Here is a 25,102-nt window from a genome sequence, read left to right as displayed (position 1 = left end):
GACGTGAAATACCGTTTTAGAAATGGTATTTCATTGTGGTTTTCATTTGAATTTCCCTAATGTCTAATGATACTGAGCATTTTTGTGTGTGCTTATTGGATATTTGTGTATTATCTATGGAGAAATATCTACTCAGATCCCTTGCCCATTTGTTCATTGGGTTATTTGACTTTTTGTTGTTGAGTTGTAAGAATTCTTTATACATTCTAGATACAAGTCTCATATCAGATACATGATTCCCAGTTTCTCCCATTCGACGGCTTGTCTTTTTACTTTCTTGCTGGTGTCATTTGAAACGGAAAATATTTTTTATTTTGATAAAAGCTAATCAGCTTCTATTTTTTTCCTTGTATCGCTTGTTCTTTTGGCATCTAAGGAATATAGATAGTGCTATCTAAGAAATCACTGCCTGACCTAGGATCATGAAGATTTATGCCTGTTTTCTCCTGAGAATTTTATAGTGTTAGCTCCTACATCTAGATCTTTGACTCATTTTGTTTCCTTTTATATATGGGGTGAGTTAGGGGCCCAACTTTTTATTCTTTTGTTGATGGATATAGAGTTGTCCTAGTACCATTTGTCAAAAAGGCTATTCTTTCCACATTGAATTGTCTTGGCACCAGGTACAATTTCTTTTTATGGCTGATTTCAGCTCCATGTAAAAGTAGCAGAATAAACACATAAACACAACCATTATATTTCATTACTTCAAGTCATTGAATGCATGCAGTGAAGAGTAAGTGCATATACATTTGGGAATTAAAACATTTTTTACTTCCAGTGTCATGTGGTACTTTGATCTCTTTTTTTCACATAATATTCGGGGACTTTTATACTGAAGGACATATTATAACAGTAACTATCAGCATTTTATGTGATTCACAGTTTATAACTACATTGTCTCATAGAATCTTCACAACTACTCTTGAGAGTAGGTCATGTATTTGTTGTTGTTATTGTTATTATTGCTGTTGCTGCTGTTCCCATTTTTAGGATTAAAAACCGAAATTCAAGAGGTTATGTGACTTGTTTAGAACACTAACAGCAATAGGTAAAAAACAGCTTTGAGCCTAAATCTTTGGACTTTCAACCCAGTGCTTCCCCTCACATGACTCTAATGCATTGATGGTTAGGATTAAAAACCCATTCAGGGCTTCCCCAAGCTGAGGCAAATGTGTTGGGCCTATAGTTCCCTTCCCCTATTGACTGACCATTGGATGCAGGCTGATCCTAGGGAGTGGGGATGACCTTGAGTGAAGCAGGTCCCTTTCACCTATGGAGGACTCCATACTTTTCATACCTGGAGGACTTCACTGTGAGTGTTCTGTGGCCTACATGCTCAATAGCTGATGGGATGGCTGTCTTGATCCCATGGTGAGAAGATCTAGGCAGCACACTACAGCATCCATCACATCCTGCAGGGTGTACAGTGGATCTCACCCGTGACTACGCATCACAATCACCACTGACTTTTGCAAGATTGCAGAGAGCTTAACACACCTCCAGGCTTAATGGATCATAATTTCCTGGAGTGGGGTCCGGCATCCGTATTTTATACTGCCCCAAATATGTGTTTTTAAGTGTTTGGGAGCCTGAAAGAATATTTTTCTTTACTGTAGTAATTTGTCTTTAAAAATCTGGACTTCTAAAATAATAAAATTAGGCTGGGCATGGTGGTTCATGCCTGTAATCCCAGTACTTTGGGAGGCCAAGGTGGGTGGATCAACTGAGGTCAGGAGTTTGAGACCAGTCTGACCAAGGTGGTGAAACTCTGTCTCTACTAATAATACAAAAATTAGCTGGGCTTGATGGTGCATGACTGTAGTCCCAGCTACTCAAGCTCCTGTGGTCTTGAACGTAGGATGCGGAGATTGCAGTGAGCCGAGATCATGCCATTGCACTCCAGCCTGGGTGACAGATCAAGACTCTGTCTCAAAATAAATAATAGATAAATAAGTAAATAAAATTATAACATTTTAGGGTTAGAAGAAACTTCAAGATATTTTCTGATGGAACATTTCCCAGTGATCTTATCAGCTGCTCCTGAAAGGAAAAGGGATCTGTGACTTTAAACAGTATGGTAAAGTAGCACCTGTTGCAGATTGTATCTTACACTGGAGTTTGATGGAGCACATTAAAGACTGGCAATTTCAAGTTTGCTTTGTGGAAAATGGGGAATTCATTCATCAAATTTCAAATAAACCATGTGTCATTCAGCTCTGATCTCTCGATAGTCTCATTTTTTTTGAGAGGCACATTTTCAAAATGGTACATGTGTCACACATTTAGACTTTCCATGGATACACACACACATCCTCAAAACATATTTTACGTTTTTCCCCCTCTCTGCATCTCTGCATTCTTGTTAATCTCCCTATGTTAACTGCAACTGTAAAACATATTTTTGCTTAATTTCAAATCTGTGAGCTTGTGTTCTGTGAGCTTGTGCTGGGCAAGGTAAAGGCAGAATTAAAAAGCTTATCTTGGGCAGGTGTGGTAGCTCACATCTATAATCCCAGCACTTTGGGAGGCAGAGGCGGGAAGAATTGCTAAAGGCTAGAAATTTGAGACCACCTGTCTTTACAAAAAATAAAAAAAATCCAGGTGTGTTGGTGTGCCTATAGTTCTAGCTACTTGGAGGCTGAGGCAGGAGGATTCCTTAAGCCTGAGTGTATGAGGCTGCAGCGAACTGTAATCGCACCACTATACTCCAGCTTAGAGGACAGAATGAGGACTCGTCTCTAAAATAAATAAATAAATAAAAATAAAATAAACGACTTATTTTGCAGGTTGCCGGCATGGGGTGCCCCCTATTCACTAATTAGGGGCCATGATATGCCATCCCAAGCTTACCCCTCTCTCTCCATAGACTTCTCTGTAGTCTTCTTTTCTGAGACTCAGAACTTCCCTGCCAAAGTCACATTCTTAGCAACAAGTATAATTTTGGCTATTTGAAAAAGAATAGAATACAGCCCAAAGCAGATGGAGGGAAATGACAGTCCGCAGTCAGCCAGGCCTCACCAAAGGATACAGGCCCTCTGCCAGGTCCCTCCCACCCTGGAGAAATCTGAGTCTTCAAATTGCCAACTCCCTCAACTGGGCTAAGTCTTTATTTTTCTGCCAGCGCTGGAATCCAGCCTCACAACAATTCCCTTAAGCAATTTCTCGGTTCCTCTCACTTCCTCTGGTTCCTTCTCAGCAGCCATAATTCTTTATAGAAATAGGTTTGCAAAGCCTCCATATTCTGACATGACCTAGAGCCTCAGACTCATGTTTATTCCATGCTGACCTAAGAACAGCCAGGGGAATCAAAATTAAAAACAAAAAAAATCTTCACTCTAATAAGTAAAACTGTCTCAGAGTTGAGGCCAGCTGCCCAACCCACTTGAAACCTTTCTTTGACAACTCAAATGTGATTGGACATCAGAGAGGAAAAAAAAAATCATAATCCACAGTCTAAAATTTACTGTTTTATGCCATGTTTGACTAAGCTAAAAGATAGGACCAACTGCTCCAGGTAGACACATTTTTAAACACTGTGTGCCATGAATGAATGGTTTCTGAGGAGGATCTCAGATCTTTGCACATGGAAACTTGACATGCATAATTTTTCTGCTTTGGTAGAAAGTCAGGAAGTGAGAAAGTGCATTTTATAGTTTAGCAACAAAAAGTTGACGCATGCAATGAAAATAGGCAGTTGACTTAATGCTTTTGTGTTTTAATATTAAACTGCATTGAAAAATATGCTATTTAACTCCGTTAAAAATACAGTTTTGAACATTGTTCAAACTTACCATGCTTCTTTCTTTTTTTTTTTTTAAACTGAGCCTTGCTCTGTCACCCAGGTTGAAGTGCAGTGGCAAAATCTTGGCTCACTGCAACCACCACCTCCCAGGTTCAAGCAATTCTCCTGCCTCAGCCTCCTGAGTAGCTGGGATTACAGGCACATGCCACCACACCCAGCTAATTTTTTTTTGTATTTTTGGTGGAGACGGGGTTTCACCATGTTGGCCAGGCTGGTTTTGAACTCCTAACCTCAAGTGATCCGCCCACCTTGGCCTCCCAAAGTGCCCCTCATGCTTCTTATAACTGTAGAAGAGCTACTGCTTGCCTGTAAATGGGTGGTATGGGAAATACCACACTAAGAAATCTGAAATTATTGGGGGACCAGATGTCTGGAGACCTGAATTCTCTCCAGCTCTGTTATCCACAGGTATGTGACCCTCTGAATACGTCAGTTTGCCATTCTGACACGCTGTTTCTTCACCAACCACGAATAATAATATCTGTTCTACCTAGTTTATATGAATATATGTGAAAGTAGTTTGTAAGCTGTAAAGCACCAGTTCAAGTAAGAAATTATTACAGCATTTCCATGATATTCATCATCTGGAAATATGTTGTTCACTGTAAATTCAAGCAAGGATAAAGAAGCATGATATTCAAATCAGCTGTTTCAAAATTAGTATTTATGCTAGAAAAAGAAATGTTTTAATTAAAAAGATGTTTAAATGTTCCATATTTTAAATTATTGGATGGCTACTTCTGGATAAGAAAAATTTGTTTTGGTTTCTCACCACTGGCTCTTGTTCATCTTGTGACAGGTTTAGGCACACAATTACAACACTTCTGTCTAGAAGTTTGCTGCCAGAAACCTATAGCTCACTCTTCCTGGGGATCGATTTTTGATTTCCCTGTTATTGATCTGATAACACTCTCCCCCAAAATATAAAGTAAAATAATAAAATGTGTTCTGAAGCATAATATATGTTTAGTTTAGCATTGTTTTAATTTTAGATGCTATTTACTTTGTTGTTATTTGAAGATATACAAGCTTTCTAATTGAAATCATCGGTTGATATAATTGAATAAAAATGTTACCAAATAGTTTCTGAGTCTTTCCACATAATCAGTGCTATACCTGTGTTACCTCATTCAGTCTTTGTATCAACTTTATGGGATTGGTTGTGTAATTACTCCCATTCTACAGATGAGGCTGCTGAGGCCTAGTGAGTTTAGATAACTTAGCCAAGTCATGTAGCTGTGGTTGGATAGGAGTAGGACTCAAACCATGTCTGTAGGACCTCAACTTGTGCTTTTTACTAGTAAGCTACAAAGCTTCCCCCATTTCAAGGGATGTGGAAATTTTCGAATGGTAAGCCTCCCAGAAATCTATGAAAAATACTTTATCTTGAAATTTTAAAAATTGAATGAGCTGGGCACTGTGGCTTATGCCTTTGATTCCTGCACTTTGGGAGGCTGAGGTGGGAAGATCACTTGAGCTCAGGAGTTCAAGACCAGTCTATGCAACATAGTAAGACCTAGTCTCTACAAAAAAAATTTTAAAAATTACCTGGGTGTGCTGATGCATGCCTGTGGTCCCAGCCACCCGAGAAACTGAGGTGGGAGGATCTCTTAACCTGGGAGGTCAAGGTTGCAGTGAGCCATGGATTGCACCACTGCACTCCAGCCTGGGTAACAGAGCAAGACCCTGTCACCAAAAGAAAAAAAAAATCAGATGAATGTTTTATTTTTTAAAAGTAATGCTTGATAGATTAAAAGTTCTTGGGTTAAATGTCCATCAGTGACAGATTGGATTAAGAAAATGTGGCACATATACACCATGGAATACTATGCAGCCATAAAAAAGGATGAGTTTGTGTCCTTTGTAGGGACATGGATGCAGCTGGAAACCATCATTCTTAGCAAACTATCACAAGAACAGAAAACCAAACACTGCATGTTCTCACTCATAGGTGGGAACTGAACAATGAGATCACTTGGACTCAGGAAGGGGAACATCACACACCGGGGCCTATCATGGGGGGGGAGGGGGGAGGCATTGCATTGGGAGTTATACCTGATGTAAATGACGAGTTGATGGGTGCAGCACACCAACATGGCACAAGTATACATATGTAACAAACCTGCACGTTATGCACATGTACCCTAGAACTTAAAGTATAATAATAATAAATAAATTAAAAAAGAAAAAAAAAAGAAAAAAAGAAGTTCTTGGGTTTAAAGAAAATCTATGTCCATAATTACCATATCTTATAATTTTGTACCAAACTGAAAAGACATGTTGGGCTCGTTTCAGGAACACTGTCTTAAAGAAAATTTAACTGCAGTTATAATAAAAAGAATAAAACACATTTTATCTAAGTATGCCAATCACTGGTTTCACATTTTTTCTTGTGGGATAACTCCCAAGCTCTGTACGATTCCTGGAGAAGAGGTTACCTTGGGACACAGATGACAACAGATCGTGGCAGGAGACCTTTTGATTTAGATCATGTAAATGCTTTCATTCTAATTCTAAAAATTGTATAAAATGGTAATCTCAGCAGATAGAGAAATGTAAAGATTAGCACAAGGCAGAGGCCAGCAATCATTTTGAGCCTGAGCATGTGCCCTGGAAAAGAGAGGAAGGAAGAAGGAGACTTAAAGAAAAATGAGAGTGAAAACGGACTGGGCCATACTGGGAACAGTTTAATATAAGGTTCTGTCTAACCTCATCTGGGGGCCACTCAGGGCCAAAAAACGATCAAGCCCAGGGTGAAGTCTAAGTCAAACATGCAGGGGAATCCCTCAGCATTCTTAAGTTTGAAAGCTTGCCATTTTCAAAAGATAACCAATGAGAAAAATGATGTGTGTTTGTGCACAATATATAATAATTCAAAATCTATAAAGTCACATAGAGGATAGGTAAAGTCAGTGCTAAATAGGGCCAGCATTTCTAGTGGACTAGTCATGATTTTAGCCAGTTCTTTCATGTGCAGATGAGGAAACTGAAGCCCAGAAGGATCTTCTCCTTTTAAAGGATTTGCCAAGCACAAAATAAAAGGGGTTATGTCCCAAACGACCAAGAAGCTATAGGTCCAATTCCAGCATAACTGATACCACCATAGTATAAAGTTCTCTTTACACACACATACACACACTAAGCCCTAACCACAATTCTTATTTCTGACAGTATTCACTGCTGCAAAATCTACAACGATACAATTTATAGCAGCTCTTGAAGTTCACAGTGATGAAATACAAACTACAAATCCCAAATTCTCAAAAAGTAAAGTGTCTTGTCACTAGCGAAGCATATCAGTCTTCCTCGGGGCCTTCTTGCCAGACCCTGAGACCCAGTTGTGAGCAGACGAAGCTTCTCCTAACTGTCCTTCATGCTGAGGAGGGACCACGGGGTGAAGGAGGAGGGGCTTATGCAGCAGACAAAAACAAGAAAAGGAACGTAGAGGTACATCACTGCTGTGACCCAGCTACATGGTACATTCGTACTCTGCTTTTAAAGGTACAAGCAGCTTTATAGCAATCACAAACATTTTGAATTTTTTTTTTTTTTTTTTTGAGACGGCATCTCACTCTGTCACCCAGGCTGGAGTGCCTTGGCGCCATCTCGGCTCACTGCAAGCTCTGCCTGCCAGGTTCATGCCATTCTGCCTCAGCCTCCTGAGTATGTGAAACTACAGGTGCCCACCACTACGCCTGGCTAATACACACACTACTATTTTCTGTTGAATTGTAATTTATTTTCTTTTCCTAGAGCTCATCTGAATTTCTAGCTCAAGTGCATTTCCACACAATAGGAGGGGTTTTAGTTTTGGCACTTCCTGATAAACGTGGCCAAATTCAGTGATTTCTCATTATTTCCCCTCTGTATTCAGCATCAGGGTTCTACTCCTGCCTCCTCTCCCTCCACATCCCTTCCTTGATCTTGATGCTATGGGGCCCTGGATCTTTGGAAAGGGGCTTCCAGGCACTGGTGTTGATCTCCCTCGGGCCTATTCTGGCATCGGCTTAATGTAGCTTGGGGATGTCAGCCTTCACCTTCAGGCCTGCCTCTCTACCACTTCTCCTCTGCTCCTGCCACATCGCATAGCTGCTGGACGACATGCTCCACATTGCTCTGGAGTTCACCTGAAAGCAAGGCTCAGATCCTCCTGGCTCTCATATCCTCACATTGAAAAGAGAGTGGGGTCTATCCTGTTTTCCCCACAATTCAGCTTGAGGCCGAAGGACTGATTTTTTGCCCTAAGTCTTGCTCTTATTTCTCTACACTCCTGCCTCCGCTTAGAGAATCTCTCTCCAGTTCCCCAAATCTAAAAGAAGTTGATGTTTTTGTGTCCTGCTTCTCACCACTCTTCCGGGGTGAGAGTGCCACCCCGGGAGCAATGCCTGCTTTGTTTCTCCGGTCACAGAGTGGGGGAAGTTAACACATTTAAAGGGAAAAATGATATAATGTTTTGTAGCATTGGCCTGCCACATTTTTATTGTCTTATAACATTACATTGGGGTCATTTAACACAGTACCAGCAGTATCGTGCTACTGAGCCTTCATAGTGGTCATTTTTAGTGGCTGCAAGATGATCATTCCATTGAATGGCTATAACATAATGTAGTTAACCATCCCTTTATTATTGGACATTTATTTCCAATTTTTAGCTATTATACATAGCACTGCCATAAGAGTTAGTGAATTTTGAAGAAAAACGTTTAACAAGAAGCCTGAGAATGCTGTTTTATAGAAATTGAACTAATGTGGATGAAGTGGTTGCTGGCATGATGGGTAGTTATCCGGGGCTTAGTGCCCACTAGCCATTATCTTGCTTTTAAGATCATATATATTTTATACACTAGGGGCTCAGATTCTTACCCTAAGCTGATTGCTATCATTTCCCCAAACCCCATGTTGTGAGGATTCAGTATTTCCGAAGGGCATTAGATTCCTCAGCAGCTGGAACTCTTGTCCTCTGTGGATTGGATCAAGGAGGCAGATTGGACATAGTGTCCCATGGAATCTTCTGTGCTTTGGCTTACATTCAACCACAATTTTGCATTTGAAATTCCAGAGCCCTTTTTTCTACAGCAGCGAAAATCTAAATAGTTTCCACGAGTTTGCTGAACACAGTTCAAAATTTTCATCATTCAGGAAATTTATGAGCTACTATATTGTAAAATAGGAAAGGGTTTGAAATGGAGCTAAGAGAGTCCTAAAAACAAGAAAATGTGAATATTCTGATTCCTACAAACTAAAATTTGCAAGAATGTCTTATAATATTTTTATAGGACATTTCTCAATATCCTACATATGAGATCTCCCTTGTAAAATCATTTTTGCTTAAAAAAAGGATAAAATAGAACTGTCCCTTACAAACATCATCACAAACATTTGTGTCAAAAGACCAGCAATACCACTTGTAAGATTTTTCCAACATTACTTTTGTTAGTCAACATAAATATCAAAATATTTATTTTGAAATAGAAACAAAATTAGAAGCAATTTAAATGCCTGTCAATAGAGAACTGGTTTAAATATTAAAGTACAGATACATGGTAGAATATTAAATATTAAAGTACAGATACATGGTCCCTGTTCTTAAAAAGTAAGTATGTTCTGATGTGGAAGGATTTCCAAGATACCCTGTTAAATGGTAAAAATCATGTTCAGAAAAGTGTTTAAAGTGTTTATAGTATTCTAATATTTGTGTAGAAGGAAAAAGTACATATATTCTTACAAATTCATACACTATTTCTAAAAGAACATGGAGGAAACTGTTAACAGGAGTTGCCCTCAGGATGAAGGAGTGAGAGAGAATTTTTTTCACTGTATAATCATCTACCTCTTACATTTTGTACTATGAGCATATGTTACTCATTTGAAAGTAATCTATTTGGTGGTTCCTCAAAATGCTAAACATAGAATGACCACATGACCCAGCAGTTCCATTCCTGAGTACAGTCCCCAAAGAACTGAAAACAGGGACTCACAGATACTGTATGCTAATACCGATAGCAGTATTATTCACAATAGCCAAAAGGTGGAAACAGCACAAGTGTCCATCAGCAGGTGAATGTGATATGTACATACCATGGAATATTATTCAGTCTTAAAAAGGAGGGAATTCTGACACATGCCACAACATGGGTGAACCTTGAAGATGTTATGCTAAGTGAAACAAGTCAGACATAAAGGACAAGTATTGTATTATTCTAATTACATGCAAAATCCAGAACCACCAGATTCATAAAGACAAAGCAGATTAGAGGTTACCAGGGGGTGCAGGCAGGGAAAAACAGGGTAGTTATGACTGGATAGTCACCGAGTTTCTGTCTTGGATGTTGAAAAGGTTTGGGATAGATCATCATGATAGTTATACAATATTGTGTATGTAATTGATGCCATTGGACTATACACTTAAAAATGGGGGCTGGGCGTGGTGGCTCACACCTGTAATCCCAACACTTTGGGATGCCGAGGTGGACCGATAACCTGAGGACAGGAGTTCGAGACCAGCCTGACCAACATGGAGAAACCCCGTCTCTACTAAAAATACAAAAGTATACAAAATTAGCCAGGCATGGTAGCACATGCCTGTAATCCCAGCTACTCAGGAGACTGAGGCAGGAGAATTGCTTGAACCCGGGAGGCAGAGGTTGTGGTGAGCCAAGATCACACCATTGCGCTCCAGCCTGGGCAACAAGAGCGAAACTCCATCTTAGGAAAAAAAAAAAGGGTAAAATGGCAAATTTTATATTATATGTATTTTACCACAATAAAATGTAATTTAATTTAAAGAAAATATAACTTTATTTAAAGAAAAAAGTATGTAATATATTATATACATTTTACAAATAAAATGTAATTTAATTTAAAGAAAAAAACTCCTGTTCAGCTTAGCCTCTTCTCTACCAGAAACTTCCCCGGAAACATTTTTCCAACCTGATCCCATCCTCCTAAATCAAATAATACCGCGTGTATAGCATGTGCCAGGGTTCTTGATTGAGCACTATCAAAACCAGAAAGATATGTGGACAGGCATCCTGTGTTTCCAAGGAGCTTATCACGTAGCCTAGAGAGCAGATGTGTGTATCACTATCGTGTGAAGCAGAAAGAGTGCTGAACAGGCATCCTAGCCATGTGCTGTGAGTGCCGAGGCAAGAATAAACCAACTCGGACTGGAAGGGCCAAGATGGCTTGGCAGAGGAAGTAGCCGATAAGGTGACCTAGAAGAAGTGGGATTCATTGGAGGCCCGGAAGGCTGATAAGCCAAGCTTTATTAGTAGGAAGGTGTACCTCTGAACAAAGAGTGGTAGTCTCCTGTCACTGGGCTGTGGTTATGGGAGGATTATACTGTAAGGCAGTATAACCCTGAATTCTGAAAAGGCAGTTGAGGCCAAATGACATCCATTTTTAAGTGTCCAGTTTAATTTATTTTGAGTTTTAAATGTTGGCTGTGGGGAAATAGCTTAATAGCTTAGGTTTTTTGTTTGTTTGTTTGTTTGTTTCTGTTCTTTTTCACTATCCTGCTCACCATATAGGGATATGAGCCTTTTATTCTTATCAAGCAGCAAACTTGAACAGTTTACATTTTTTAATGTTTTCTTTCCAACTCAAACTATGTTTGCCATCTAGTGATTAATCTATGCCATTACAACAACCTACTTAATTTCCTTGTTTCTTAGCAAGGCAGCCAAACTCACAGGCCTCCAAATTCCGTTGTTGGTAGTCATTTTTGCCCTGAACTTCTCTCCCCACTTGCCCTCATGTATACATCGACATTCAGAGACATCAGTAATAAAATCTGATCCCCCAAAGAGTACTATAATATTCACATGAGAGAAAATTTTAGTTGGTTAGAAGAAAATGCACTTTAGAAATGAGAAGTTTAAGTAGATCGGACTTGAAAATTAACCAATAACAACACACGTTTGTGTGACTGTAGTCCTCCCAGATATCCCGGCGAGATTCATTGATCACAGTGTATGTCACATTCCTTTCGAGGCTTTTTCTTCTTCCTGTATATCCTATAAATAGAGACAAGAATGTTAATAGCTTTTGATTCTGAATAAGTGGTACCTATTTGGAGCATACTTCAAATTTCTGACTTTCTGAATGCCTGTCAAAGAGGGAAACCTACACTTTCTTCTTCTATTGTTATATCATTGAGTAGAATTCATTTTCCGTCAAAGGTTGTCGTTAATCACTTGAGACAGTGGGACATGAAATACTGTGTTGTATGTGCAGGGGGCTTAAATGTACATACTGGCCACTCAGAATTCTTTTTTTTTTTTTTTTTGAGACAGAGTCTCGCTCTGTCACCCAGGCTGGAGTGCAGTGGCGCCATCTCTGCTCACTGCAAGCTCTGCCTCCCGGGTTCACGCCATTCTCCTGCCTCAGCCTCCCGAGTAGCTGGGACTACAGGCACCCGCCACCACGCCCGGCTACTTTTTTGTATATTTAGTAGAGACGGGGTTTCACCGTGTTAGCCAGGATGGTCTCGATCTCCTGACCTCTTGGTCCACCTGCCTCGGCCTCCCAAAGTGCTGGGATTACAGGCATGAGCCACTGCGCCCGGCCGGCCTCTCAGAATTCTTAAAGGGCCTAGGGTAACATTTTACAGCTGAAAACTCAGAGTTTCTAAGTAGATAATGATGACTTCTGTTTTGGAAAATATAATAGATCCAGTGTGTCTTTTTGCCCCTGAGATCTTGGCTATGAGAACTGATTGACTCAACAATTATTAACTGAATGTCTACTATTTCCATGACTCTAGCTAGGTACTGTGTTAACTATTAAGATAACATCTTTTTTCAAAACTTTGTTATAGCCTCCTCTCCCTGCCTCTTTCCGTGGGATCCAAGCAAGGATTTCTTACACTGCATTTTGTCCTACAAGCGATTATGCTGTAGAGAGACAATGGGTACAATTTCTACTTTACTGCCAAGTTCAGCTTGTTATTCAGGCTATGAAGCGATAGCCTGGATGACAACTTCTGTCCTCCAGTCCAACAGCACCCCCCTCCCAAGTCCTGAAATGTGACAGAACGTGTTGACGTGTTGTAGGAAGCCATTCACTCAATCTCAAAAACCATGTGAATTGCTTGGCTGTCATTTAAAGCTGATACTACCTTTTATTTTTTGGGTGAATTTCTCTGCATCTGACCTTTGCAGGGAAAACCAGAAATACCGGGTATATGTCGTGATACCGCTTCTGCCAGGGTTCGAAGGAGACATTTCAACCGGCGGAGGAAATGCTCTACAGGCAATCATGCACTTCAACTACAGGTGCCAAAACTCTAAATGGTCTGTTTTGAGCTTTGGATCATGCGTGTAAGCTGATGAAGAGAATGGCAGTGTTTCTCTGCCTCCATTCAGTGGAATGGGGAACGAATGAACACTTTATCTTACTTTCAAATCTTGGCCTGTTTGCTAGTTGGTAAAATTCAAATGGAGTCTACAATGATAAATGATTGGCCTAAGACACATGGCAAACATAAATGAACTAAAATATTAGTCCCTCTTGTATAGTTATTGTCTATCTCTATATATGTATAATGTTGATTGAAACTTATCTTTAAGTGGTTAAATAGCTATTGAGATTTACATGTACTTTGCAGTAAATAGAGAAAAAATAAATGCCTGAAATGGTATGATTTGCTTGTGTTTGGTTACGATTTTTTAGGTAGCAAGTCCTTCAACAAGGTTGATAATGATAGCTTCTGTTAGTAAATACATTTCCGGAATTTTGTTTTCTCTACCACATCTTTGTTAAAATTTTAGGGAAAGTTTTGTGCTTCATATTTTTAAAAGCTGAGTTTTTATATGTATTTAAAAGGGCACACTTGGGTTCCTCTTAAGGCTTCAGATATGGTCAGTGGAGCATTGTGAAAAGGGCTAGAAAGTGCTAGCTGGTGGCTGGGGGGAGCACAGGCTAGAGAGCCTGCATAGAAGGGGCTGGAAAGGCACCTCTGACCTTCTTTCAGGGTCACTTAACCAAAATCTCTTATTTTTGTGAACCACCTGTAGTTTCTCACCTTTCTAATCAAACCCTTTTGAAAGGTGGGAGAGGACGAACGATACCTTACATAGAACCCTTGGTAAGTAAAGCAGATTAGGGGTCAGGGCCTTGGTCAAATCAGGGGTGGAGGCTTAGATGCCCTCCTGCTTGGGCCCCTCCCCAGATGCTCCTGCTGGAGGATCTGTGCACAGTTTGAGTGCACCATTGTAGTGGAAATTTTTTTTTTAATGCTCTTTTTTCTCACTGATGTTTCAGACTTGTATCTGTTTATCTGCCAGCATTTCAAGGATATATTTTGTTTGTTTCCTTCAGGGTGCTTTGCCTTGTTGCAGTACAAGAGAGCTTTAACTGTGCTTTGGCCTATATAGTTGGACTGAAGATTTGCACATTTCTAATATTATCTGATTTACAAAATGATAAAAAAAAAAAAAGCTTTTCAAGTATTTAAGGCTCTGACATAATGTTTAATTGAATTTTATCAATTTCATTCACCATTCTAATATTATTTTTGCAATATTGTCAATTGTAATTGTTTTCTATGACTATTTTCTTGCCTTCGAACCAGCTGAACGAAGTAACACATTTGGCTTTTGTTCAGAAACAAAATCTATAACCTTTTACTATGCAAAAACATCTCTATTTGCTGGCATCATCTTTAATAATATCAGCATTTCTCAGGCATAAGTATACTCTTTATTACTCTCATAGAACAAGCAGATGAAGCATAGAATTTTTGGTTTTGTCAGATTTTATAATTCATGAACGATTATCAGAGTCTTAAGAAACAAAATCATTAGCAGAGTCCTTTATCTGAGACTATATTTTTCATTTTTAAGTGGTTTTGCTGACTTTAGAGACAGCCCATTCTAATAGTTTAATTCGTAAATTATTCTGCTAAGTGCTTGCCCTTTTCACCTCTGAGAGCAATGTGATTCTGTAAGTATTCTTATCTACTGATGCATTCTAAATTTATCTTTGCTGTTATCCAGTTTTGTAAGAGGGAAAGTTCATTCATGACCCATCGTTTTTCAATAGCCTCTCTTTCTAAAATCTGACATAACTTTTCCATTTACCCAACTCAAAACAACTATCATGTCCCATTAGTAACATTACAAAAGTGATATTCATGTAACTTTTTAGCATTTAGAAATATACGTAGCATCTTCTCATAGAAGCACTTGTTCTGTTTTTACTTGTGTTAGAATTAAACCTACAGATACTACATGGGATTGGTTGTTTTGAAACCTCTGTAATTATTTTTTTCCTTTACATATTTTCAGAACCATGTGCAGAGGAGAAAATTCCATCCTTGGACAGTTAAAAGCAGAGCGTAAGTAACTGCTTTTTTTCTCATATGGTTGTTTTTTATTATGAAGGCGAGGTATCAGTAATCATTAATGTTTCACAGTGTGATTATAGAACTCTATTTATAAAAGGTACCCCACAAAATGTTCACCTGTAATAAAGCATTTATTCTCATTAAGTTGCCCAAACCATTATTCAAATGAAGACACCAAGACTAAATAGGTAATAAAAACTGAGCATCTTTACAATTTCTATTTATTTTTGTTTATAATTATTTTGATAATAACAATCATGAGATATTATAGTTGTTTGTTCTTCTTTATCTACTGAATGCAATTTTTTATACTTTTCAAAGACGCTTTCACAGATGTCTTCTTTTTTTTTTTGAGACTGGGCTTCATTCTTGTTGCCCAGGCTGGAGTGCAATGGCATGGTCCCAACTCACTGCAACCTCTCCCTCCTGGGTTCAAGCAGTTCTTTTGCCTCAGCCTCCCAGGTAGCTGGGATTACAGGCGTGCACCACCACGCCCAACTAATTTTTTTTTGTACTTCTAGTAGAGACAAGGTTTCACCATGTTGGCCAGGCCTGTCTGAAACTCCTGACCTCGGGTGATCCGCCCGCCTCGGGCTCCCAAGGTGCTGGGATTACAGGTGTGAGTCACCATGCCCGGCCTCAGATGTCTTCTTAATTGATTCCTCTACCTAGTTCTTGGCTACAATATATTGTAACTAGAGGTTTACGTATCTATATCTCCCTGAACTATGGGTTCAGCATATAGTGGGCACTCAATATTGCCCTATATCTCTGTGCAATCAAAACAAACTAAACTGGAGTCAGAACCCAAGTTGTATGACTTCCAGTTCAAGTTGGGTCCAGATTGTGAAAACTTGGACAGCCACACTAAAAAGGCTATGTTTATCCAGAAGGCAAGAAGAGTTTGGTGGACACCTCTGAGCCCCTGGAGCAAACTCATCAAACTGACATTTATATGAAGATTCATTTACTGTTGGTAAACAGGGTAGAGATGGTGGCAGGCAAGAGACAAAGGTACATTGGTAATGGAAAAGGAGGGTCATGTGTGGATAAGATTGTGAGGGAAGACTTGAGGGAATGTGGGAGCAGGAGAGGAAGGGAAGTGTCAGCTAATTCTGAGTTTCAATCCAGCGGACCAAGAGAATGGAGCTGCCACAGGAGGTCTGGAAAAGGCAGAAGGACTCGTCCTAATCATGTGATGCCCTTCAGAGAGAATATAAACCTCAACTGAGTTTTTTGAAGGAAGATTTCATTTTATACTGGTAGCCTCCCAAATGGGGTGCACTGGATGATGTACTGGAATGTGGGTAGAAAATAATAGACTTTCCAAGTCTGTATATTTTTAGTTTAAAAGTAAGAAATTAGGACATCAGCAGGAATGGCAGAGGAAGGATCTCCAAAAATACAGTCCTACATAAAAGCAACAAAATACTGACAAAAGTTGTCACAATCAACTTCTTTGGACGGGGAAATTAAAGGCTTGTAACAATCCAAGGAGTGTTTAATGAAGAAAAACAGCTGAATCTTGGTAAGAATAGCAAGCTGTGTGGCATTTTAACTTGCCGTATACCCAACTCCCTCTTCTCAGCTCCAGAATAGTCTTAAAAGGCAACAGCTGCTCAAATCAGGGTGAAAACCAGCAGCCTAGCAGGCATTGGAGGGAGCAGATCAGGGTTGAGGCTCCCATGTCCCAACAATTCTCACAGTATTGTCATTATGTGACCCGTCTGGCACTTCCCTTTAAACTCCCATTCTAAGTACTTATATTTATTTCACCTGACTCAGACCTTGCTCAGTGCAAGTAGCCTTTTTAAAAAACCTGGGTATTTATGGCCGGTCCCGGTGGCTCACGCCTGTAATCCCAGCACTTTGGGAGGCCGAGGTGGGCAGATCACGAGGTCAGGAGATCGAGACTCATCCTGGCTAACACGGTGAAACCCCGTCTCTGCTAAAAATGCAAAAAATTAGCCAGGCCTGGTGGAGGGCGCCTGTAGTCCCAGCTACTCGGGAGGCTGAGGCAGGAGAATGGCGTGAACCCGGGAGGCGGAGCTTGCAGTGAGCTGAGATCGCACCACTGCACTGCAGCCCAAGCGACAGAGCGAGACTCCATCTAAAAAAAAAAAAAAAACCTGAGTATTTATCAAAAACAATCAGCAACATTTATTTAGCATCACAGCTAACTGAAGCGGCAGTAACAGTTGAGTGAGCAAGAAGCTGACTAAAAATCTTAAGAGGAAAAGCTGAGGAAGGAGATCCCCTAGTGGGCACTAGAAACCTCCAACGTATCCCTGGGAATCTGAAAGGTCATGGGTACGTGGAGGGCTGTGCCCATGCCCAGGGCAATGCGCATGCTCAGGAAAGGATTGAGACGGCCCTAAGCTCTCACCTCTAGCTGACCTTGAGGCTTTGTGCAAGCAGAAAGTGAAGCCTAAGACAGAGTTATAAACTGCATGCCGGAGCATGTAAGGCCTGTGGCCCTCACACACATACGCAGAGCTCCTCAGTGAAGTGTAAGAAACTCATTTGGTACAGGCATTTAAGGAATTGTATAAAGTATGTTCTCTGGCCACAATGGAATGAAATTATAAATAATAAATTATTTATAAATAATATATTATTTATAATATAATAAATTTATAATATAATATAATAAATTTATAATATAATAAATATAATATAAATAATAAATAAATAAATTTATAATATAATAAATAATAAATTATTTATAAATAATAAAAGGAAATGTTGGGAATTCACAGATAGGTAGAAATTATACAAAATACTTCTAAATAAGCAAAGAATCAAAGAAGATACTTCAAAGGACAGTAGAAAATATTTTGAGATGAATGAAAATGAAAACAACATATCCAAACTTATGAAAGGCAGCTATAGCAATGCTTATAGGGAAATTTATAACTATAAACATTTATATTATTTAATAGAAAATAAGAAATCTCAAATCAATAACCTAACCTTACATTTTAGGAAAGTAGAAAAAGAAGAGAAAAATAAACCCAAAACAAGCAGAATAAAAGAAATAACAGATTGGAGGGAAAATAAATGAGATAATAGAAAAAAATAGAGAAAATTAGTGAAGGCAAAAGTTAGCTTTTTGAAAAGATCAACAAAATTGACAAACCTTTTAGGTGGACCAAGTAACAAATAGAGAAGACTCAAAGCACCAAAATCAGAAATAGAGGAGACATTACTACTGACTTTACAGAAATAAAATGGAGTGTAGAATACTATTAACAGTTGTATGCCAACAAATTAGCCCAGATAGATGGATAAATTCCTTTAAAGACACTGTATTAGTCAGGGTTACCTAGAGAAACAGAACCAATAGGAGATATATATATATAAATTAAGAAATTATATAAATATAACTTCTCAGCCTCCATAATTACCTGAGCCAATTCCTCATGATAAATCTTTTCATATATATAAAAGATACATGTATGAATATATATTTTATATATTTACATATTATATGCATATATATTATTTAATATATATTAAATAAAATATTTATTAAAAATAAAATATATAAATATGTGTTATATCTATATAATTATAGATAATATTTTAAATAATATATAAATAAGTAATTTATATATTATATAGTTATATAGCCATCTATATAATATATATTGATATATATCTTTTATCTATATGAAAAGATGTATATATAATAAAATATATATTTATACATTATTTATATATTATAAATATATAGATATATATTTTTATGTGCTATATATAAACAATATATAAAATTTTATATTATATCTTATATATTTTTATATATCTATCTTTCATATATATATGAAAAGATTTATTATGAGGAATTGGCTCAAGTAATTACGGAAGCTGAGAAGTTCCACAATCTGCAAGCTGGACACCCAGGAAAGCTGGGTATGTAATTCTCATCCAAGTCTGAAGGCCTGAGAATCAGAGGAGCCAATGGTGTTAATCGCAGTAAAAGGGTAAGAGCAGACCGAGATTCCAACAGAAGCAGAAAAGCAAGAATCAAAAGGCATGAATTCCTCTTCCATCTGTCTTTTGATCTCCTCTGGTGCTCAGTGGATTAGATGATGCCCACCAACATTGGGGAGGGCAATCTACTTTAATGAATCCACGGATTCAAATGCAAATCTCATCCAGAAAACCCCTCACAGATACACTCAGAAACAATATTAAATGGACACCTCTTGGCCCAGTGTTGATATGTACCATTAATGGTATTGTATTAAAGACACAAACTCCCAAAACTGATTCTAGAAAAAATTGAAATTATAAATAGAGCAATAACAAGTAAAGAGATTAATTTAGCAATCAATAATCTTCCTACAAAGAAAAGCCCAGGCCCAGTGGCTTTGCTAGTTAGTTCTACCATCCGCAATAGAATTAACACTAATCCTTCGTATACTTCCCCCCAAAAATAGATAGGAGAAAGGAATACAGTTACATGTTGCATAATGACATTTCAGTCAACAACAGATTGCAGCATGATGGTGGTCCTGTAAGATTATAATGGAGCTGAGAAATTCCTATCACCAAATTATGCCACAGTCATACTCATGTCATGGTACAATTCCTTTATTTTTAAATAAATTTAAAAATTTAATGTAACCTAAGTGTACAGCATTTGTAAGTCCACAGTAGTGCACAGTAATAATTTAGGTCTTCACATTTATTCACCACTCACTTACTGACACCCAGAGCAATTTCATTCATGGTAAGTGCTCTATGTAAGTGTATCATTTTTGGTCTCTTATACCATGATTTTACCATGCCTTTTCTATGCTTAGATTCACAAATACTTGCCACTAAGTTGCACTTGCCTACAGTATTCAGTACAGTATCTTGCTGTACAGGTCTGTAGCCTAGGAGCAATAAGCTATACCATATAGCCTGGGTATGTAGTAGACTATATGATTAGTGTAGTAGGTTTGTGTGATTAAACTTTATGATGTTCAAACAGTGACAAAATCACCCAATGACACATTTTTCAGAACATATCCCCATCATTAAGCAATGTATTACTATACTTCCCAACACATTCTATGAGTCCAGTATTATCCTGATACCAAAACCAGAGTCATTATAATAAAGGAAAAGGACCAGGTGCGGTGGCTCACACCTGTAATCCCAGCACTTTGGGAGGCCGAGGTAGGAGGATCACGAGGTCAAGAGGTCGAGAGCATCCTGGCCAACATGGTGAAACCCCATCTCTATTAAAAATACAAAAATTAGGCCGGGCGCGGTGGCTCAAGCCTGTAATCCCAGCACTTTGGGAGGCCAAGACGGGTGGATCACAAGGTCAGGAGATCGAGACCATCCTGGCTAACCCGGTGAAACCCCGTCTCTACTAAAAAATACAAAAAACTAGCCGGGCGAGGTGGCGGGCGCCTGTAGTCCCAGCTACTCCGGAGGCTGAGGCAGGAGAATGGCGTGAACCCGGGAGGCGGAGCTTGCAGTGAGCTGAAATCCGGCCACTGCACTCCAGCCTGGGTGACAGAGCGAGACTCCGTCTCAAAAAAAAAAAAAAAAAAAAAAAATACAAAAATTAGCTGGGCGTGGTGGCCTGCAACTGTAGTCCCAGCTACTCAGGAGGCTGAGGCACGAGAATCGCTTGAACCTGGGAGGCGGAGGTTGCAGTGAGCCGAGATTGCGCCACTGTACTCCAGCCTGGGCAACAGAGTGAGACTCCATCTCGAAAAGAAAGCCACAGATCAATCAGATCAATATTCCTTGTGAATGTACACACAAAATTCCTCAGTGAAATACTACTAAACTGAATCCAACAATATAAAAAGGATTATACATCGTGACCAAATGGGATTTTTCCCAGGAATGCCTGGTTGGTTTTAACATCTGAAAATCAATCAATGTGATGCACCATGTTAATAGAACAAAGGACAAAAACCGCAAATAATCATCTCATTAGACACAGAAAAATTATTTGGCAAAATAATTAAAACAAAACAAAAAAACCTCAACAAACTAGGAATACATGGAAACTTCCTCAGCCATATAAATGGTATTTGTAGATGTCACATATAACTGACATCATACTTAATGGTGAAATACTGAAAGCTTTCTCCTCTATGATCAGTGACGAGATGAGAAAGTTCACTCTTGTCAACATTGTACTGGAGGTTTTAGTCACAACAATTGAGCAAGACAAATACATTTTTTTAAAGGGAAAGGAACAGGAAGAATAAAACTACCTCTTTTTATAGATGACATGATCTTGTATGCAGGAAATTCAAAGGAATTCACACATACTATTACAGATAATAAATTAGTCTAGCCATGTTTCAAGATACAAGATGAATATTCAAAAATCAATTCACTTTTATACTCTAACAATGAATAAACTGAAAATGAAATTAAGAAAATAATTCGATTTAAAATAGCATCAAAAGAATTAAATATTTAGCAATAAATTTAATAAAGGCCGTGGAAGATACATATGCTGAACATAATAAAATATTGAAAGAGATTAAGGAAGATCTAAATAAATAAGAAGATACTCTGTTAATGGATTGAAAGACTTGGCATTGTTAAGATGGCAGTACTCTCCAAATTTATCTATACATTCAACACAATCCCTATCAAAATCCCAACTACCTTTTTGCAAAAAATTGATAAATCCTAAAGTTCATTTGAAATTTCAAGGCATTTAGCATTGCCAAAACTATCTTGAATAAGAACAAATTGGAGGTGTCACATACGTGATTTCAAAACTTGCAGCAAACCTACAATAATAGTGTGACTTACAGATCAACTGAATAGAGTTGAGAGTCTAAAAATAGTTCTTATGATTATGGTCAATTAAATTTCAGCAAGGTGGTGCCAAAACAATTCAATGGAGAAAGAATAGTCTTTTCAACAAATGGTGCTGGAAAAACTAGATATCCACGTGCAAAAAGAAAAAAAAAAAGTTGAACCCCTACCTCATATCATATACAAAAATTAACTCAAAAGGGATCAAAGGCCTGAATATAAAAACTAAAACTATACATTTTCCAGAAGAAAATAATAGGCACAAATCATTGTGACAATGGCTTCTTGGATTTTACACCAAAAGCACAAGCAAACATATAAAAAGAGATAATTTGGATTTCATCAAACATGAAAGCTCGAAAGCCTTTGTGCTCCAATGAACATTATCAAGGAAGTGAAAACACCCCACAGAATGGGAGAAAACTGTTTGCAAATCATATATATAAGGGACTAGTGTACAGAATGTATAAAGGATTCTTACAATTCAATAATAAAAATAAAAATAACTCAAAAAATAAAAAATGGGCCAAGGATCTAAACAGGTGTTTTTCCAAGTAGATATTCAAATGGCTGATAAGTACGTGAAAGAAAACTCAATATCACTAATCACTAGAAATTCAACTCAAACCCATAATACAACCTCACACCTTCACATTCACTAGGATGGCAATAATAATAATAAAGTATTGGCAAGGATGTGTAAATAGTGGAACCTTAGCACATTACTGTTGGGAATGAAAAATGGTACTATTTCTTTGGAAAGCCGGTTTGGCAGTTCCGCAACAGTTAAATGTAATTACCCTATAACCCAGCAGGTCTACTCCTTAACATTTACTCAGACATTAAAAACAAAAGTCCACACAAAAATTTGTACACGAATGTTTATAGCAGCATTATTCAGAAAGCCAAATGTCCATTAATTGATGAATGTAGCAACCAAATGGGGTGTATCCATACAGTGGAGTATTATTTAGATGTAAAAAGGCTTGAACTGACACATGCTGCATCACAGATGAACCCTGAAGACCTTACGCTAAGTGAAAGAAGCCAGGCATAAAAGGCCACATATTGTCTGGTTTCATTTTTATAACATGTCTTCAATAGGCAAATCCATAGAGCCAGTTAGTAGAATAATAGGGTGTAGGGGAGAGTGGAATGGGGTGTAACTGTTAATGAGTATAGGGATTTTTGGGGGGTGATAAAAATGTCTTGAAATTAGGTAGTGGTGATGGTTGTACAGCCTTGGGAATGTACTACTTATAAAACATACTGATTTGTACACTTTAAAGAAGAGAATTTTATAGTATAAAATTTATAAATTTTAAGAATTTTTAAATGATTTGGAAACTTTAAATACAAATTTAAAACAGTGACAAATTAAAAATAGTGACAAGTTTTAATACATGTATATAACTTCAAAATGTACATATACTGGTGTTGTGTGTTCAGCAATTTTTCACTGATGGTCTGCTCAACCTGCAAAACTTTTGAAAACAACTTTAGACAAAAGATATGTACATCACCAATAACGAATACTTCCAAAAGTTGTATCTCATTGTATGTAGGACAGGGATTTGCCGGAGTATTATCTCTGTCTCTGTTTTCTGAAGGCCTAAAATGAAGATGACAGTGAATGAGTAAATTTATAAAAGATATATTGATAAAGTAAAATCGGGAAAATCATTCAGCGCTGGCAGTGGCTTGTAAAAAAGCACAGGTGAGGATATAGGAGAAGAAACAAAAAATCAAAACAAGCCTATTACGTTTTCAACAGTAAAAATGTCCTGGGCTTATTATAAGGTATTTCCTTTGGCTCTAGACCCTTTTCCTGCCTTTGCCTATTCAAGGGTACAAATTGGATTTTAACACAAGAAGTAATTTCAATGCTAAGCCTGTTTGTAAAAAGATTTCCAAGTACTTTGGGAACAGTCAAAAATAAGGCATCTCAGTGGGGAAAATGTTCATATGCTAGACAAAGAGAAAAGATTAATTACATAATGCCTGTTTCTAAAGTACAAGGTTGTATTGTTGGCTTTGTTTTAGTATATGTAGTGGGTTTTAAATACATGAACTAGCTAATCTCTAATTGGATAGAGAAATATAGTTCTCTACTGTTTTAATTATTTAGAATAACAAAACTGCTGCTATGAATATGTTAAAATTCCTGAAAAGAAAACCAGCAACTATTAGTATGTAATTATCTGATACACCAGTCTTCAGAGATTTAATGTTTAATTTAAAGCATTTCTTTATCGTTTTTATAATTTTTGTTAATTTCGGTATTAGCAGCCAATTTAGTATGATTTAAGGGCCAGAAGTTTTCAATCAGGATTAGATATGTACATATACCAAGTGCTACCAGTTTTTAAGTAACAAAAGCCTGTAACAATTCTTGACGTCCTTTCACGAAATTTTCTTATAAATATCGAGTCTATTGTATTGAATTTCTCTTCTTTTTTTTTTTTATTATACTTTAAGTTCTGGGGTACACGTGCAGAACATGCAGTTTTGTTACATAGGTATACACGTGTCATGGTGGTTTGCTACACCCATCAACCCATCACCTACATGAGGTATTTCTCCTAATGCTGTCCCTCCCCCAGCCTCCCATTCCCCTGACAGGCCCCGGTGTGTGTGATGTACACACCAATGATCACAACAGGTATGTCCTGGGATCTGAATAAATCTCCAGGTTCTCAGATACCTCCATGACATTATATAATTTGGGACTCTTTCTTATACTTGTTTATCTATTTCTTCACATTAATGCTTGTATATGCTCCTGGTTGGCTTATATTTTCTTCAAAAAGCATATGTTTCTCTGGTATATCCTCATAACATAAATTAACATCACCAACTTTGTACCTATTACATGTTGAGCCAGTTTTTTTCACAGAATAAAGTACTGGCTGAAATATTTTCTCTATTTGTTTTTTCTTCTTTCCATATAGAGTTCATGGTGAATTTATTCACATCATAAATGGGCGTCCCCATAGCATTTGGCAGGCCACACTCGCATTTGTCCAAAATGTCCACTTTCTGGCTAGGAACCATTATCTTTCTTTTAGATCATGTTACTGGTACCAACTATTAGCTCTCTTCCCAAGGCCATTTTTCACGAAGAAATAAAGATTTAATTACTTCATAAGAATTATTGC

At 37.9% G+C, this 25,102-nt stretch overlaps 1 protein-coding gene across 4 annotated transcripts in view; it reads left to right on the top strand.

The window, feature by feature from the left end:
- LOC105465688 (phospholipase D1) overlaps positions 1 to 25,102 on the top strand; it is a 206,611-nt gene that overhangs the window by 154,706 nt on the left and 26,803 nt on the right. For all 4 annotated transcript variants that reach the window (XM_011714270.3, XM_071091242.1, XM_071091240.1 and 1 more), the window contains 2 exons: positions 12,967 to 13,080; positions 15,094 to 15,143. In XM_011714270.3, coding sequence (XP_011712572.2) covers positions 12,967 to 13,080; positions 15,094 to 15,143 — 164 coding nt within the window. The remainder of the gene's footprint in view (positions 1 to 12,966; positions 13,081 to 15,093; positions 15,144 to 25,102) is intronic.

The sequence above is a fragment of the Macaca nemestrina genome, chromosome 2 (genome assembly GCF_043159975.1).
Source record: "Macaca nemestrina isolate mMacNem1 chromosome 2, mMacNem.hap1, whole genome shotgun sequence".
Taxonomy (NCBI): Eukaryota; Metazoa; Chordata; class Mammalia; order Primates; family Cercopithecidae; genus Macaca; species Macaca nemestrina.
The sequence above is the reverse complement of the archived record's forward strand: the minus strand, read 5'-3'. Positions and strand labels throughout refer to the sequence as shown.